Raw genomic sequence first — 16,135 nt, forward strand, 5'->3', positions numbered from 1 at the left:
TTCTTATATCCAGTCCAAGTTAGGAAAATGGGGTTTGGACTAATTGGGATAGAAGGGCAAAGATAAAGACACAGCTTCATTCACTCACTCATTCATTCATTCATTCATTCACTCATACAACATTCAGCAAGCATACCCCATCTAAAAGGACACCCAACTGTCTTTTTGAATTTAAGTTCCAGTATTTTACACTGAACTGACCAGTAGGCATTATCAGCCAATATTTTCTTAGCAAGGTTCCTTTGTGATCTTGACTAATTTTGACCAAATGTTTTCAGTTTCTAAACTATGCTTTCTCCCTATAGCCTTAATACTACCTCGGCGTATGTTTTCATGCCTATCTGTTCTGTCTTTTGATTCTATTCACTCAGCCCCAGATCCCAGCTTTCCCTTGGGTCTTTAAAAATGCTTTATTGATTCCCTTTACTTTTTCTTTTAATATCATCATCATTCCCAACTGATGTCCCTTCTCCTTACAGAACCTTCCCAGCTAACAAACAGGTGTAATTGAGCAAAATAAATCAAAACATTGCCCACGTCTGAAATTGAATGTCACATTCCATACTTCTAGGCCACACTAGTTCTCTGCCAAGAGGTGGATGCCTTTCCTTAGATCCTCAAGCCCCTGTGATCCTTTAGCATGGATCACAGTATTCCCCTATGACAGTACCTCAGAGATGGTTCAGTTAGTCATCAATTACTCATTCATTAAGCATTTACTATGTGCCAGGCACCTTGATAAACACTGGGAATATGAAGAAAGGCAAAAAACATTGTCCCTTTCTTCAAGTTCACATCCTAATGGAAAACACAACATGTGCATAGCTAGGTATATACTAACATAATATATTTATACATACATATGTATGTATTTGTATGTGTCTGCACACACTCACATGTACAGAGAGTAGGGGGAAGGTAATCTCAGGGAGAAGGCCAAGGTGGAGTGTTATATATGGAGGAAGTAAAAGGGGACCAGAAAAGGCCTTCTGTGGAAGGGAGGAACTGAGTTGAGCTGAAGGAAACCAGGAAGCCAAGAGACGAGGTGACAGGGCATTCTAATGACTGGGCACAGCCAAGTGCAAAGGTACAGAGAGATAGGAGATAAAAGTGTCCTTTTCAGGAAAGTGCCAGAAGGCCAGAGGAGCTATACTATAAAGCATGTGGAGGAGAGCAATGCATTTCTTCTGCTAGGTAGTCTTACCTACCAAGATTGGAAAGACAGAAAGGGACCAAGTTAGGGAGAACTTTAATTATCAAAGAGAGGGTCCTGAAGGTAACAGAGAGCCACTAAGAACTCATCAGGTAGGGAGGTGACCTGTGCCGTACAACAATCACCTTGACAGCTGAATGGAGGATGGAGTCGAGTGGGGAGAGGCTTGAAACAGGAGGATTGATTAGAAGACTGGAGCAGTAGTCCAGGGTAGAGGTAATAAGGTTCTGAACTAGTGGTTGCTGTGTGAGTAGACAGAAGAAGACATCTATGAGAAATGTGAAGGTAGAAACAAAAAGATTTGGCAATGGAATGGATACGTGGCATAAGTCAGAGTGAGGAGGTGAAGATGACCCCATGGTTGGGAGTGGATGAGTAGAAGCTACAGGCAAATTTGGCTTGATGTAAGGAGCAACTTCCTAACAAACAGAGATCTCCTAAAGAGGGAGAGGTGGCAGTGAGTTCTCTCTACCTAAAAGTCTTCAAACAAAGTAGGGTACATAGTAGAGTTTCAAATGTTATTTCTCTCCTTTTACATACTAGTGTCTATGATGGCACAGTGCCAAAGGAACAAATACTGAGTTATGGGGTTTATGAAAGGCATTTAAAAAATCAAGCTATGAATGCAGATTGAAGCATACTTTACTTGGTTGGGCTTTTTGGTCTGTTTTTAAACATAGGCTAATATGGAAATATGTTTTGCATGACTGCACATGTATAATCTATATCAAATTGCTTGCCTTCTCAAGAATGGAGGAGGGGAGGGATGAAGAGAATTTGGAATTCAAAATTTAAAGAAAGAATGTTAAATACCATCTTTACATGTAATTGGAAAAAATTTATCAAAACTTTAAAAAAAAAACCCAAAACTAAAATTAAGCTTTGCAATTTCTGTCCTCTCCTATACTCAGGATGAAAACTACCCAAAGCTATTTGTTAACACTTTGGTTTAGGACTGAGGGAAAATGGAAAAGCCCATATGCTGAAATGATTCTATCACAGAAAAGTCAAGCTTAGGTCTAGCGGCATTACTAACCTTTTCAACATATAGTACACTTAACTGCCTCCCCACCCCCCTAAATAAATGGGTGGGTTTATTTTCTTCTAAGTGATGACTTAATTTATACCACTATATTAGTTGAAAGAATTCTCTCAGTTGAGGGAATATCATGTTTAATTTTGGATCCAATTTTGAAGCATGAAATTGAATGCTAGTGGGAGAGAGAGAGAGAGAGAGAGAGAGAGACAGACAGACAGACAGACACACAGAGACAGAGAAAGACAAGAGAGGAGAGACAGGATCACATATTCAATGCTTCCTGGGTTTTTCTTCCTATGAGGGCTCTTTCTCTTGGAATTGAGACCAGGAAGATATCAGTAGTTGACCTGTAGCCTATTTTGAAGGATTCAAGTATTAGAAAGGAGGTTAAAATGGGACAATCACAATTTACTATCAGTTTTTTGTCAAGAGAAATCTTAGAGAAACCATATGGTGGTGAAGAATGAGGGTTCAGTTATCTAGAAAACAGGCAAATTTTATAGAGGTATAAAACAGCCAACATTATTGGGTGGCATTGGAACAGTTCTGTTTGTCTGTCTTGATAGACTATTTATTGTAGCACTCTACACTTGTAGGACCAGTGTAGGTACTCGGGTAGGAGAGCTTAGATTAATTTAGAGAAGAGAAATAGTCTATAGTCCACTAGAACAAGGCATACTTTGCCTTTATGCAATTGAGTAAAAATCAGCACATGTAAGTAGTTACAACAAATATGATAGATAGAGGAACAGGTCATCATATTTTCTGATCCCTTTCTAGCTTACCTTCTTATAAGGAGGCCTGAATGTGATGAGATCCCCATCTATCCTGTGCCTAAGGTTTAAGTGCTGCTACTCTAAGGTCTACTGACCTTGCAGAGTTCAAAACCCACTTATTTTAATGACTATCTTTGCAGGAATCATCTGTATTTAGTTTAGCTGGAATGGGAACTTTGAGGTCATGAAGCCCTATACTCTATACAGTGATATCATTTCTTTGCAATATTATGGACATGCAGTCAAGCCCCTGCTTGAGCATTTCCAGTGACAGGGAACTTACTACCTTATATCCCATTTGTTGGACAGCTGTAATTCACATGGGACCAAACTCTTCTTCTTTGAAACGACCTGCTTTCCACTGTCCTACTTAAGTTGTCAAGTCCAAATGAAGGTCCAATTTGGGGATAACAAGCTTGACTTAAGAAGATAAATAAATTTACTAGTTATCAGCAATACTACAGTGTCTAAGGAGTAAGGTCTGGACCATATTTATATATTTATATAGCATTGTGGGTGGAGAAATGGGATAAAGCTTCAAAAAGAAGTTGTTCAAAGGGTAGGTGTGTGGGCAGGATTGCACATGCTTATATATTTATACAAAGATATTATGTAGCAATAGACCATGATTTTAATTACATCATTTTATTAAAGAGCCAGTCTTAAATTTATACTACATCTATAGTCGTACCCAATCCGCTGAGAGACCTACAAGTAGCACGGAAGTGCTGCCTTCATTGGCAGAAAACCATGATCTGAACTGATACAACAACTACTTAGTATTTTGTGGTATTCACATGAACCAGTTGGGGTTTGGTATATGAAGAGGAAGTATCTTTTTGGTTAGGTCCTGACACTTTTAGCTCAACTTAATTGTGAAAACACTATGGTAAGACTTCCAATGGATCTTTTCTGTATTATTACAACTCCCTATCCCCCTAATAAAATAATGATTTTAAAAACCTGAACCCTTCCAAGACACTCCCTTTCCAACGCTGTCCTCTCCTCCCAGCACTATGTGCTTAATAAATGATTATTGAGTTGATTTCCCTCCCCCAAATTCATAAGTGATCTTTTCTTCCTTGAATCTCAGGCCATTCTGTTTGGACCTCAACATATTTGGGCAAGTTACATTATATTTATTTGGGTACTTGTCTTCCTCCCTCCCAAGTCCCCCAAACAGATTATAAATGCCTGGAGGGCAGAGACTGCATGCAGTTTTATCTTTGAGTCTTTATATTCTTTTTTTTTTTTTTGGAGGGGGGGAAGGCAGGGCAATTGGTGTTAAGTGACTTTCCCAAGGTCACACAGCTAGTAAGTGTGTCAAGTGTCTGAGGCCACATTTGAACTCAGGTCCTCCTGACTCCAAGGCCAGTGCTCTACTCACTGCGCCACCTAGCTGCCCCTATGTTTGAGTCTTTAGAGTCTAGCACTGCACATTGTACACTATAGGGGCTTAAGAGATATTGAAATGACCTGAGAAAGAGATGGGGAGTTGGAGGACAGGGCTTTGAATCCTAGCATTGCTACTCACTACCTATGTGACTGACTTTGGGCAAGCCATTTAACTGTTCTGAGCCTAATTCTTCTCATCTCTGAAGTGAAAGGGTTAGTCTTTAAGTTCCCTTCCAGCCCTAAATCTATAATCTTATAAAATGAAATCATAATCATTATTATAGTACTCCTCTGAGCTCATGAATTGTGGATCATGAATTTAACTGCTCCCCAACAAAAAAGAAAAAAAAATCCTCAGGGAGAAGAACACAGACGAGAATCCTTGGCCTGAAATGAAATGACCTCATCATGATTACACCTGCCACGCCAAAAACACAGGCAGTTCAGAGCAACTAAGTTCTTTCCCTGCAGCGATGAAATAAGCTGCGTCTATAATTAAGATCTTAGTAAGGATAGGAGGCTTGATGCTGCTGTTGCCACAGGCTATAAAGAACAGAATTACTACTCCAAGTTTCAAAAGAGAAAAACTGAAATATAATCCCGATGCTTGCTTAGAGGTTTCAGGTGTTCCAAACAATTCTTATATTTCAAATAGACCTTTTCATGTAGAAACTTATTTCCAAAGATGGATATTTTGGCAATAAAGAAATGCACAAGTGGGAGGGAAGGTACAAGGAAAGATATGTCCAGCTAACAATTGAGTCCTGGGCTCTTGTTCCCAGATCTGCCACCTTGGGCCAGTCATTTTGCTTCTATTTTCTCATTTGTATAAAAGAAGTTTGGATGGAGTGGCCCTTAAGGTCCCTTCCAGTGAGGGGATTCTCTTGCCCTGGAAGATCTCTTTAGTGACCTTAGGCTATAACATTCATTTATCAATTTCATGGGGAGAATCAACCTCAATCCTTACAATGACTAATCTATTCAAAAACAACTGTCAAGTGTAGCTATAAATGAAAACTACCAGAAAGCTGATTGAGATCCAAGGCATTTTAACTTGACCTAGATGTCTGTAGCTAAATTTGAAAAATTCATGACAAGCACCATGACCAAGGTAAGGGTGATAAGCACAGACACAGACCTTAAGCTTAGACACAATCCTCATGTACAAATAAATTTTGATAGGTTGCCTTTGGGTTTTGGGAGAAAAAGATGAGTACTGATAAAGGCCTCTGTATTGTAAATGGATATTTTGCCCAGTAAGCGAAATGACATTTATTGGAAGCCAAAATTTATTCCCAAGGCACTCTTGTGTTTTGTAGGATTCACTGTATAGGGAGAATTCACAAGGGCTAGAAATTCCAACTTCACAGCAAATGCGGGCTATTTAGGGGAAGAGGTCTGATGATTTGTTTATATTCTTCTTCTCCCCTCCTCCTCCCCTTTTTGGGAAATGATAATCCAGATTTACTCTATGAATGAAATGAACTGGAAAATAATTAAGAACCATAACAGAATCTATCACCAAAGCGCACCTGGAAAGGACCTGACAAATCATTTAGTTCAAGGCAATTCATTTAATAGATGAAAGTGAAAACCAAGCCTATTCTAAACTCTGCTATCCTATGCCTGCTCCACTGGCCTGTTTCCTGTCAAATCAGTAGTGACAATTCAAACATATTAAAGGAAAATCAGCTTTATGGAAGATCACTGATATGTCCCCTTGAGTAAAGAATACTCTGAATGGTTGCTGTCCTTCATACTCAAAGAGGACCAAAATGACCTCATGATGTCAGGGTCACTCATATAGAGTGTTTGACTGTGGCTGATCAGACCAATAGCATTTCACATCTGTAGTGCATACCTCCATTTTTTTATTTTTTAATGAAGTAACAAATCTACTTTCTCTCCCACCTAACCCCACCTAATTGAAAAAAGAAAAGAAAAACAAATTTCTTTTAATATATGTATAGCTTTGGAAGTCTCTACTACAATTCAGGCACAAATAGTCCTTATGAACATTGGAATGGAGACGTCTCTAAATTTGTGCATCTCACGTTTCTTTTGAGCTACTGTAATGTACTCTGACTATACAGTACTTCAGTAATCAGCTTGGCTGTCAACTCATTACCTTAATAAATATAATAAAGGGGGTCTCAGTCTTAAGGTTTTGCACTAAGTGCTGCTACTGGGCAGAGGGAAGAGACCCTGGTGGCACATTCATTCCCTGGTTTGACTGCAGAGGCAACAATACTTCAGGGTATGGGGATGGACACAGTGTAGAGGTGAGGAAAGAGATTTAGATCTGCAAGGGTCCTTCTTGATAATCTAGTTCAAATCAAACCACTTCGTTTTACATATGAGGAAAGTAAAGCCCAGAGAGGTTGAGTGGTTTACCCAAGGTACGCAGGTGGTAAGCATTAGAGACAAGATTCAAATCCACAGCCTCTGACCACAAATCTGGTACATTTTCCACAGTCTCACTGGACTCACCAACATGGATAATGAGAATTACACGGTTGTACCAGTCTTATGGGGAGGTGCTTTTGTCAAAGTGATGGATCATGGAAAGGCCAATCAACTTAAAATGGATCAAGCCAAAGTTTGTGATGTTACTGTCATGGACATAACAGACAACTTCTATGTCCTGTCAATTATTCTATTACTTTCGCACTGCTGCAGCAACTGCCAAGGTGTGTATGCAAGTCCATTTCAAATAAAATTACTAGGCTACCACAAAAACTGGAAATGAATGGGAAGTCCATCAGTTGAGAAACAGCTGAATAAATTGAGGTACATGGTTGTGGTAGAGTATTACTATGCTGTAAGAAATGAAGAAAAAGATAATTTTAAAAAGACATGAAAAGAGCTATATGAACTGATGCAAAGTGAAGTTAGCAGAACCAGAAGAACAATATACTGTAACAACAATATTATAAAGATGAACTTTTGAGGACTTTGGTAAACTGATGAAGAATGAAATGAGTAGAGCCAGGAAAACAATTTATACATGAACAACGGCATTGTAAAAACAAAATACTTTGAAAGCTGTAAGAACCATGGTTAATATGATGCCCATCCTTGACTCCGGAGAACCAATGATGAAACATGCCATTCATAACAGAGAGGGGATGGATTTAGGGTACAGAATGAGATAAATGTATTTTTGTGTACACGCATTAAGGGAATTTATTTTGCTCGATTATACATATGTTAAAGGAAATTTGTTTTTCTTTTCTTTGTTTCAATTACATGGAGAAAGTAGATTTGTTACCTTTTTAAAAATAAAAAAGTGGGTGTATGCACTACAGATGTGAAATGCTGTGTGTACTTTCAGATGAGGTCACTGTTAACTGTGTCACTTTGTCATAAGAGATATCTCATGGAGTGGGAGTAATCTATAAATGTCTGTAATGTAAAACCAAAACATATTGGTGAATTTTTAGGGAAAACGAATAACCTATGTTCATATTGTCCTGTAAGGCTTATAAAGGACTTTCTCCACAACGGACAGGAGGAGCATTTATTATTATCCTATTGTACAAATGGGGAAATGGAAGTTCATATTGGTTAAATGACTAGCCCATGGTCACATGGCTATTACAGGTCATGGCCAGCATTCCAACCACTGACAGGTATTACACTGTGAATTGATAAGAGAATTAGTTCCAATCATATTCCCACCTGTACTTCCTGGGTACCATAAATTCTAATGGAGATGACAATACTATTTCACATTTATATGGTCCTTTGAATTTTATAAAGACTAACAACAGCCGCATGAGATAGGTAGTGTAAACATGTCCATTTTATAGAAAAGGAAACAGGCTCAGGGAAATGAAATGGGTTGGTCAGTATCACACAACCAGTAAAGTGTCAAGGCCAAAACTGAAACTCCTATCTCTTGACTCCAAGACCAGCGTTCTTTCCACTATACCCTAGAGCCATGAGAGAAACCACAGTAGCAGAGGAAGAGGTGGGAAAAAAAATCAAGATTAGCTTAGTGGAAAAAAACCAACGTCAAAGCACAAGTGGAAACTAGATCCTACTGGAGTTTCTGAGGCATTTATCATCTATGCATCCTACACATATTTACTTGTTCATTCTTTAAAGCAATGATCTGGTTCTTGACTTCCTGGTAAGCACAACCACCAAAATACCACATGAGAAACACTCTGTGTAACAACTAAAACCTGGAAGTCCCAGATATTTTCAGAAAAATCCTGCTTTTGCAATATGATTGTGAGGATTTGCTTCAGCTTAGGGATTGTGAAATCCTGAAAAAAAAACCCAACCCCCAAACCAAAAGAAAATAGTTTTCTTTCTTCTTCTCTCATCTACTCCATCACTATGTTTTCTAGAGTCACAGCTAATACCATGACTTATACTCTCTTCCTTATACTGTGCCACCAGAGTGAAGCACTCTCAGGCTGTTCCCTATCTATGCCTATAAAATACAAGTATGCTTTCTGAGGGCTGAGGACTGACTAACAGGGACACCTAAGACAGGTCAGAGAAATTGCCCAGCTTGGTCCTGGGCCTGTGAAATGCAGTCCATAGAAGTGCCCACCTCTCAGGAAGCCTCTCTATACCTTAACCACCATGGGAAGGCCTCTGGAATGTCCAGGGTAAACAAGATAGAGGGTTTGGGGTTGGCAAAGTACAAATATTCCCTTTTTTTCTCCTTCCGTGGCCAAATGCTTTGTAGTCATTCATTGCCTAGGAGACAGGCAGCTCCTCTTGGGCATTTGAGGCTGGGAAATATAGTATTTTGTCCTAGTGACACTGTTTTGTTTGTCTTGGCAAACAGTCCTGGTAATTAAGTCTATATGTTACTTGCACAGTGGTGCCACAGTGCTAATGGCTGGCATCTCAAGCCAATTTGTTTAGATTTCTCTCTAACCCCCAAAATTATCTAAAAATAGATAACCAAGAACCAAGACCTCATGCTTCACATTTGCATCACTATAATTGGCTGAAATAGGATAAAGACTGTAGTCTACCCTGAACTTTCCTTGAAACTGTCTCCTGCCATGGTCTCTCCACCTTCTGCCTCAATGGGTACAAAAACAAAATGAAACAACTCTAGTGAACTTTCTCTCCTTTCTGAGAGGAAGGACTGTACAATTTTCATGGCAATTAGCAGTTTTGGGTTTGAATCACTTGATTGTGGTTCTATCTATCCCTATCTTATTTTTCCAACTAGACTCTGGGCTCCAAGATGGCAGGGCTAATGTATCCTCCACAATGCCTATCCAGCACAGAGCTTTACCAAGGAGTAAATGCTTTGATGTTGATGATGGTTACAGTAAACCCATTAATATGACTTTTTATTACTAGTCCAGGGGAGTGATGTAAAGCTGATGTACACATGTTTACTTCAGTTTCATATATGAGACTGGATCTCTAAAGTGTAAGTAAATCTAGGAGAATCTAGGGCATGGTGGAGAGAAAGCAAGTCTTAGAGTCACTGTGGTCCAGTGCTAAAAGCACTGGCTCCAGAGTGAGAGTACCTGGGTTCAAATCCTATCTCTGAGGCTTTAGTAAGGTAATTAACCTCCCTGGGACTCAGTTTACTGACCTATAAATTGAGGGGACAGAACTAAGTCTGTCGGACCCAAAGGTCTCTTCCAGAGCTAGATCTAAGATCTTAGGACAATGATAGTTTTAAATCTTACTTTTGATACTCACTTGTGACTGAGGTCAAGTCACTCCGCTTTTCAGTGCCCTAAGCAACTCTCTCTAGAAGATTGTCAGTTATAGCCAGGTTGTCCATCTGAATCATGGCAGGGAGTCATACCATTGAAATCACAGGTCTTAACAACAAATCCACACCCTTAGGATAACCAGTGTTAAGTGAACATTTTCTTCACGTAACCATAAACACAACATCACAGTGTCCAAGTCTTGCTGTCACACCAAAACAATATATCAGCCCTTTGCACCATGCCCTCTGTTCAGTGCCATCATCACATGCTAGGTTACCTTTATTTGCAAATACAGGTTAGCTTTGCTTGCATTCACAGAAGCTGGCTTCAAACAGGCCAGCCCAGACAAGCACATAGCAGAGGTTACAGGGTATCATTTAGATAGTGATTGGGTTAGATGGAGTTAATTAGTAAGGGAGTGGTAATTACATTCAAGGGGAGTTGAAGAGAGTAAAGGGCTGTTTTAGGGACTATAAGGAAATTAGAGAAACAAATATTTAGAGATTTTCTATGGAGTGGATGAGTAGGGAGATTTTACTTCTGGAAACTGACTGGACCTCAGAGTCATACAGGCATAAAGGGACAGGGGCAAGGTCAAGTGATGGGAGTAAGCTTCCACCATGGAAGATGAAAGGGAAAGAGATAAGACAAGATTGTGTCTTAAGGGGCTCAATTGCGTTTGCATGTGTTAGTGTGTGTGTGTGTGTGTGTGTGTGTGTGTGTGTGTGTGGAGGGGGAGAGGGAGAGGGAGAGGGAGAGGGAGAAGGAGAGAGAGAAAGAGAGAAACCATGAGGAAGCTGGTATCTGAGGACCCTAGAAAATTGGATGAAAAATGTAAGATGAAGTGGGCAATGGATAGAGGTAAGGGATAAAGAAACAATAAAGGATTTTAAGAGTTAGGAGACAGATTTCTTTAGAAGACTGTGAAGCAGACAGGAAGTCACTGATGAATTCTGAGAACAGGACTGATGTGTATTCCAGCGATGAAAAGATGCTAAAGGAATCCTTGGTATGTTACACACTGTGCAGCCTGCTAAATTGGGTTGTATGGGCACATCACCTTGGTGTCTAGGAAAGTGTTCTGGTTCACTGACACTTGAATAATTCAGCTCCCAAAATGTTAATGATTTTCCATACAAATAGCCACTGCTTTATTTTAAGGTGATTCTTAAAATAAAAGGTGACTCAATCCTTTTAAAGGTCTCATTAAAGAGAATATGGAGTACATGCAATAGAAAAGATGGAAAAATCTAAAGTCTTATCCTAAACAAAATACCAGAGAGCATATTGGGACTGGATAGCAGTGTAATGACCAATATAGACTACAGCAAAGATATCCTTCTCCTTCATTCCGTATCAGAGTTGCATATTCCACACACAGGAAGTATCTCAAAGATCCCTCAAGCAATTTTCATGGTGTCAAATCTTAATTAAAACTTGTTTGCTGGTTGGTCTGTGGCTGATCCTTGCAAGATACTCTGTTAGAATTTCAGGTTGTAGCACTTCTCAATCCCCTTGTTGACTGTGTGCCTATTTTTTCCATGCTCAGATGATTTACAGGGATGAATTTTTTTAAAAAATTCTTGTATGGCAAAAATTAGCCAGCAGAATTTAAGGATTGGAGAGACCAAGAAGTTCAGAAAATTGGCAAGGTCACAACTAAGTCAAGGGTGGAGTAGGTCTTAGAAGTTAGCCAAATAGCATTTACTGAGTGCTTAAAGAGTTGAAGGAAGGCCTTGTGATAGAGGAAGAAATCTCAGACTCTTGGTCAAACACAGCTGTACATATACTTACTTAAGTCATCTTCCTGGATATACCAGGACCAACTGTCTCTCTCTCTGCTAGCTCAACAGATGGAAATTTTTCTCTAGGCAGGTGTGAGGAAAATAAGTCAAAGAGGTACTACATCCAAATTATGAATTCTCAGCGTAGATATGGGAACACATAGAAAACTATTAAGAAATTAAGATTTTGCTATCCATAGAACCAAATAATGGACCAGCTCTAAGAGAAACTGGACATAGACAATGGCTATTGTCTTTTCACAAAAGTATAAGGATACAAATAAAAAATTGTCTGTGTGTATGCCTACAAAGCAATTTATGCTAGGAAATCAGTTCTTAAACCACAGTTCTCAGGACTGCTATGAAACTGAAAATCAGCCTAAGGTTGTGTTTGTGTGTTCCTTGAGCCTAGTGAAGTGGCATTTGGCTAGTGTCTAGTTAATATGATCTCTATTGCAGCCAATATGGAATAATCAAACCCCTAAATCTGCTATGGGTCCTGAATTATCAGTATTTTAAAGACCCTATCTGAGTTTAAATTTGTATTTAGAGTATATATGTATATAGAGTCAGTTACATCACTGTCCATTCTAGGAATTTACAATGAAGTAATTATCTGGTCTGACAGTATATACCAATAAAATTAAACCAATAACTGACAAATCAACACACTACTTTGCATAGCCCAGGCATAGCCTATGGGCATTTGTCCTGCATGAATACTTTTAAATAAAGTAGTTTAAACTTCCTGGGAGAAGTAAATACACCAGTCAAGCAAGAAATTTTATGTAAGCCACAAACCAGACTCTCTCAATACAGTATTTTCTTCTTGTCCCTTTGTCTAGTAGTTTATTCCATCTAGTTACATAATCAGCTCTTCAAACAAAACTCACTACTTCTGACTACAGGAGGCAAATGAACAGTACAAAGAAGGGAAATTTTTCATCCAAATAGCATTTCGTTTCATGTTCATAATACTTGATGGGTTCCCATAACATAGGGTCATATCCCACTGTGAGGACTTTTTTTCCCCTTTTTCTTTTCTTTTTTTTTTTCTTTTTGGTGTGAGAAGTTTGAAAGGAATCACAGAGGGATTAGATTTATAATCACTGAGGTGTTTCATTAGGGAGCCACTGTAGTGTAGTGAACAGAACACAGAAATCCAGTGTTTTGGAATCAGAAGAGCCGAGTTCAAATCCAGATTCTGCCTCTAGTGACTTAACCTTAATCAACCTCTCTGGTCCTCACTTTCTTGGCATGTAACATGGAAATGATAAAACTTACTCCTCTATACCTCATAGGATTGCATGTAAGAATCATAAACTCATCATATTTAGATCTCTGGAGAGCTCTAGTATAACACCCTCATGTACAAATAAAGAAAAAAAACTCAGAGAGACTAATTTTCTAAGTCACCAAATCCATAGTAGATCTGAAATTGGAACTCAGGTCCCAAATCCAAAATCAAATTCTCTGTATGTAAAACACTTTGTAGCATTAAAGTCAGCCATCATTCTGATTGTTGACCATAAGGAAAACACAAGCAATGGTAAGGTTTTCTCCATGGATATCAAATAGTAATTGCCATTGTTAATTACAGAGATGACTTATTTATCCCTCATCTCCCATAAAAGTAAAGCAAGTGTAAGGAAGTCAGAGATTTCAAAGTAATTTTGGTTCTTGCTTAAAGATTTTAATGCTAAAATCCACCACTAGCAAATAATGTACATAACATTACGAAATAATTTCTCTTTTTCAGAGCAAGGTTCTTGGCATGGCCTCAGATAAATGCAGCCCAATGTACTTCTGTATTTATTAACTTTATATTTATACTGCATGTATTTTAATACAGACTTATCTCCCCTTTCAGAAAAGAAGTTCCTCCCCCCATCAAGACCTTTTCATTCTTTGTAGTTGGTAACCCCAGTGCCTGGCACATAGTAGGCCCTTAAGTGTTTTTTTAATTGATTGATTGATTCTGTAAATTATTTAAGGAAGCAATATAGCTCAGGAATTGCTTATTTTCATAAGAGGAGAAAATCACCCCAAGAATCCTACCCTGGTGTGGTCAACTATAATTTTATTAAAGGGGAAATACTCATCTCATTATACAACATTTCAGTGGGCAGGAAATGAGTTTCTTTTAGCTACATAAAACAATGCTATTAACTGGAAGATGAAATACAGACATGAATTTAAATACTGCTTGTTGACCTAGACAGAAAGAAACAAGAAGCTTGAATTTCTGACAAGAAAATAGAGAGGATAAAGTGGAATGGCAAGAGTCCTGGATTTGGAGTCAAAAGAACTGTGTTCAAGCCTCAACTCTGCTGATTACTAGAGAACAAGTCCTTCTGGGCTCGTTTCTCCATCTGTAAATTGAGGGGGTTGGAATAGGTGAATCTCTTCCTGAACTGTGATTCCCTAAGTGTATGCTTTACAGTGCATTTAAAGTAAAAATGAACAAGAGAATATTAGCTGGTTTTGCATTGGTTTTTTTCCCCATTAGTGCAATCAACAAGAGACCAGCAGTATAGCTATAACTGGTTCTCACTGCTAGCAGATATTTAGTTGGAACAGATTATTCACAACCCGCACAGTCATAAACCTAGGGTAAGAAGCAATTCAAATTATAGGGAAAAAGTAGGAAAGACTTCCCAAGCAAGTAAATATAAAGTTGCAATGAAAAAGTATCAGTGGCTCTATAACTCTACTCAACCACCCCAACTCATCAAAAGAGGAACATTTTTTTTAATTCCAAAGCTTTTTAAACACCTCCAAGGAGTGTTCCCATTGCTTTATCTTCTGGATTATAAACATTCATTGTTCAAAGAATTCAACTCAGTTTTCAGATAACAGAGTCAGTATAAGGTGTGTCACTGCCCCCCACCCCCAGTATAACTGCTCTTCTCTTTAGGTAAAGTTTGCATGTTCGTTCCCTAACACCGATGAATACAACAAAATGGGAGAGAGAGAGAGAGAGAGAGAGAGAGAGAGAGAGAGAGAGAGAGAGAGAGAGAGAGAGAGAGAGAGAGAGAGAGAGAGAGAGATCCAATCTTCTTTTGCCAAGAATCAGTCCAGAGGCAGACTTGCTGGAACACTAACCCTCCTTGCAAGGGACCGAAAGAAAAGCTTCTGCCTTGAAATTTCAGGCAAAAGAAATATACCTGAGCATGCTCTCAGGTCATCATTTCAGAAAAGAATTTGATGCTCCCAGACTTTGCCACATGACTGGGGGTGGGGGGTGGGAAGGGGATCTCAAAATTCTTCAACAACCAGGTCTAGATAGATGCCTGGGGTTTTGGTATCTCTCACTGAAACACAGAGAGCACACCGCTTTCTCTGCCTAAAAGCAAGGTACTTTAAGAACTGAAACAAATCCCCGGGGAAGCCAGCTTTGAGATCCAGCAGGTCTTATTTTTCTTCGGAGAGATACCTTTCCGTAGCCCCAAAGGCTCCAAGGGGAAAAAGTAGGGCAGACTTTAGCTAACGCCTCCTCTATTTCAAGTCACAGATAATACTATATCTTTACCCGCTACTTCTAAATTGGCTCAATGACCTTCTGGCAGGTCATTTCCTCCAACAACTTTCAGAGGGCACTGGTCCCCGCGGGTCTTTGAACCGGTGGGGATTCTGGACAGAGCTTCTCAGATAAACGTAGCCCGGGGTATTCCAACTCAAGCCACTCACATCCCCTGCGGAGGGTACTTTGAAGGAAGAGTAGAAATGCCACAGGCACAGGCAAATCAACAAGCTTAGCAGGAAACCTGCAAATAGACGGATTCGTTTACCTTGTACTTCATTTCTGCAGCAGTGAATTCAGTCGCTTTCTGGAACTAGTGAGACTGCATTGAAGGCTCAAAGATCTGCCTCTCCATGGAGCGCTGGGTGAAATCAAACCGAGAGTAGTCCCAGGATTGTGGCTGCTTTGTCAGCTCGAATCCGCCGACTTCTCGGCACTACTAAGTTTCCAATGTATCTGAGCTCATTGTTTTGATTGAGGCAGGCTGACTACTGAACTCATTTGCATGCCGTCCCCTCATTGGCTAGAGGGAAGAGATTCAGTGGGGCAAGGTAAAACCGGTGCCACTCCCACCTCTTAACTTCTAAAAAGCCTGACAAAGAAGGCTTAATGCAAAGAGACTTTTTTAACTCAGAAAAGGGGTGGGAAAACGGGAGAAAATAACCTCTCTTCCAAACTTCATCCCCCTCGCCCCCCCCCC

The 16,135-nt window shown here is 39.4% G+C and overlaps 1 protein-coding gene across 3 annotated transcripts in view; it reads right to left on the bottom strand.

The window, feature by feature from the left end:
• Positions 1–16,135, bottom strand: part of NEDD9 (neural precursor cell expressed, developmentally down-regulated 9) — a 234,412-nt gene that overhangs the window by 39,013 nt on the left and 179,264 nt on the right. Inside the window, exon 1 of one of the 3 annotated variants that reach the window (XM_036741257.1) lies at positions 15,704–15,893. The exons of 1 other annotated variant lie outside the window; for it this stretch is intronic. In XM_036741257.1, coding sequence (XP_036597152.1) covers positions 15,704–15,715 — 12 coding nt within the window. In that variant the 5' untranslated portion in view covers positions 15,716–15,893. Of the gene's footprint in view, positions 1–15,703; positions 15,894–16,135 lie in introns of those variants that run through there. One more of the 3 variants, XM_036741259.1, reaches the window with a different exon arrangement.

This window comes from Trichosurus vulpecula, chromosome 1, assembly GCF_011100635.1.
Source record: "Trichosurus vulpecula isolate mTriVul1 chromosome 1, mTriVul1.pri, whole genome shotgun sequence".
NCBI lineage: Eukaryota > Metazoa > Chordata > Mammalia > Diprotodontia > Phalangeridae > Trichosurus > Trichosurus vulpecula.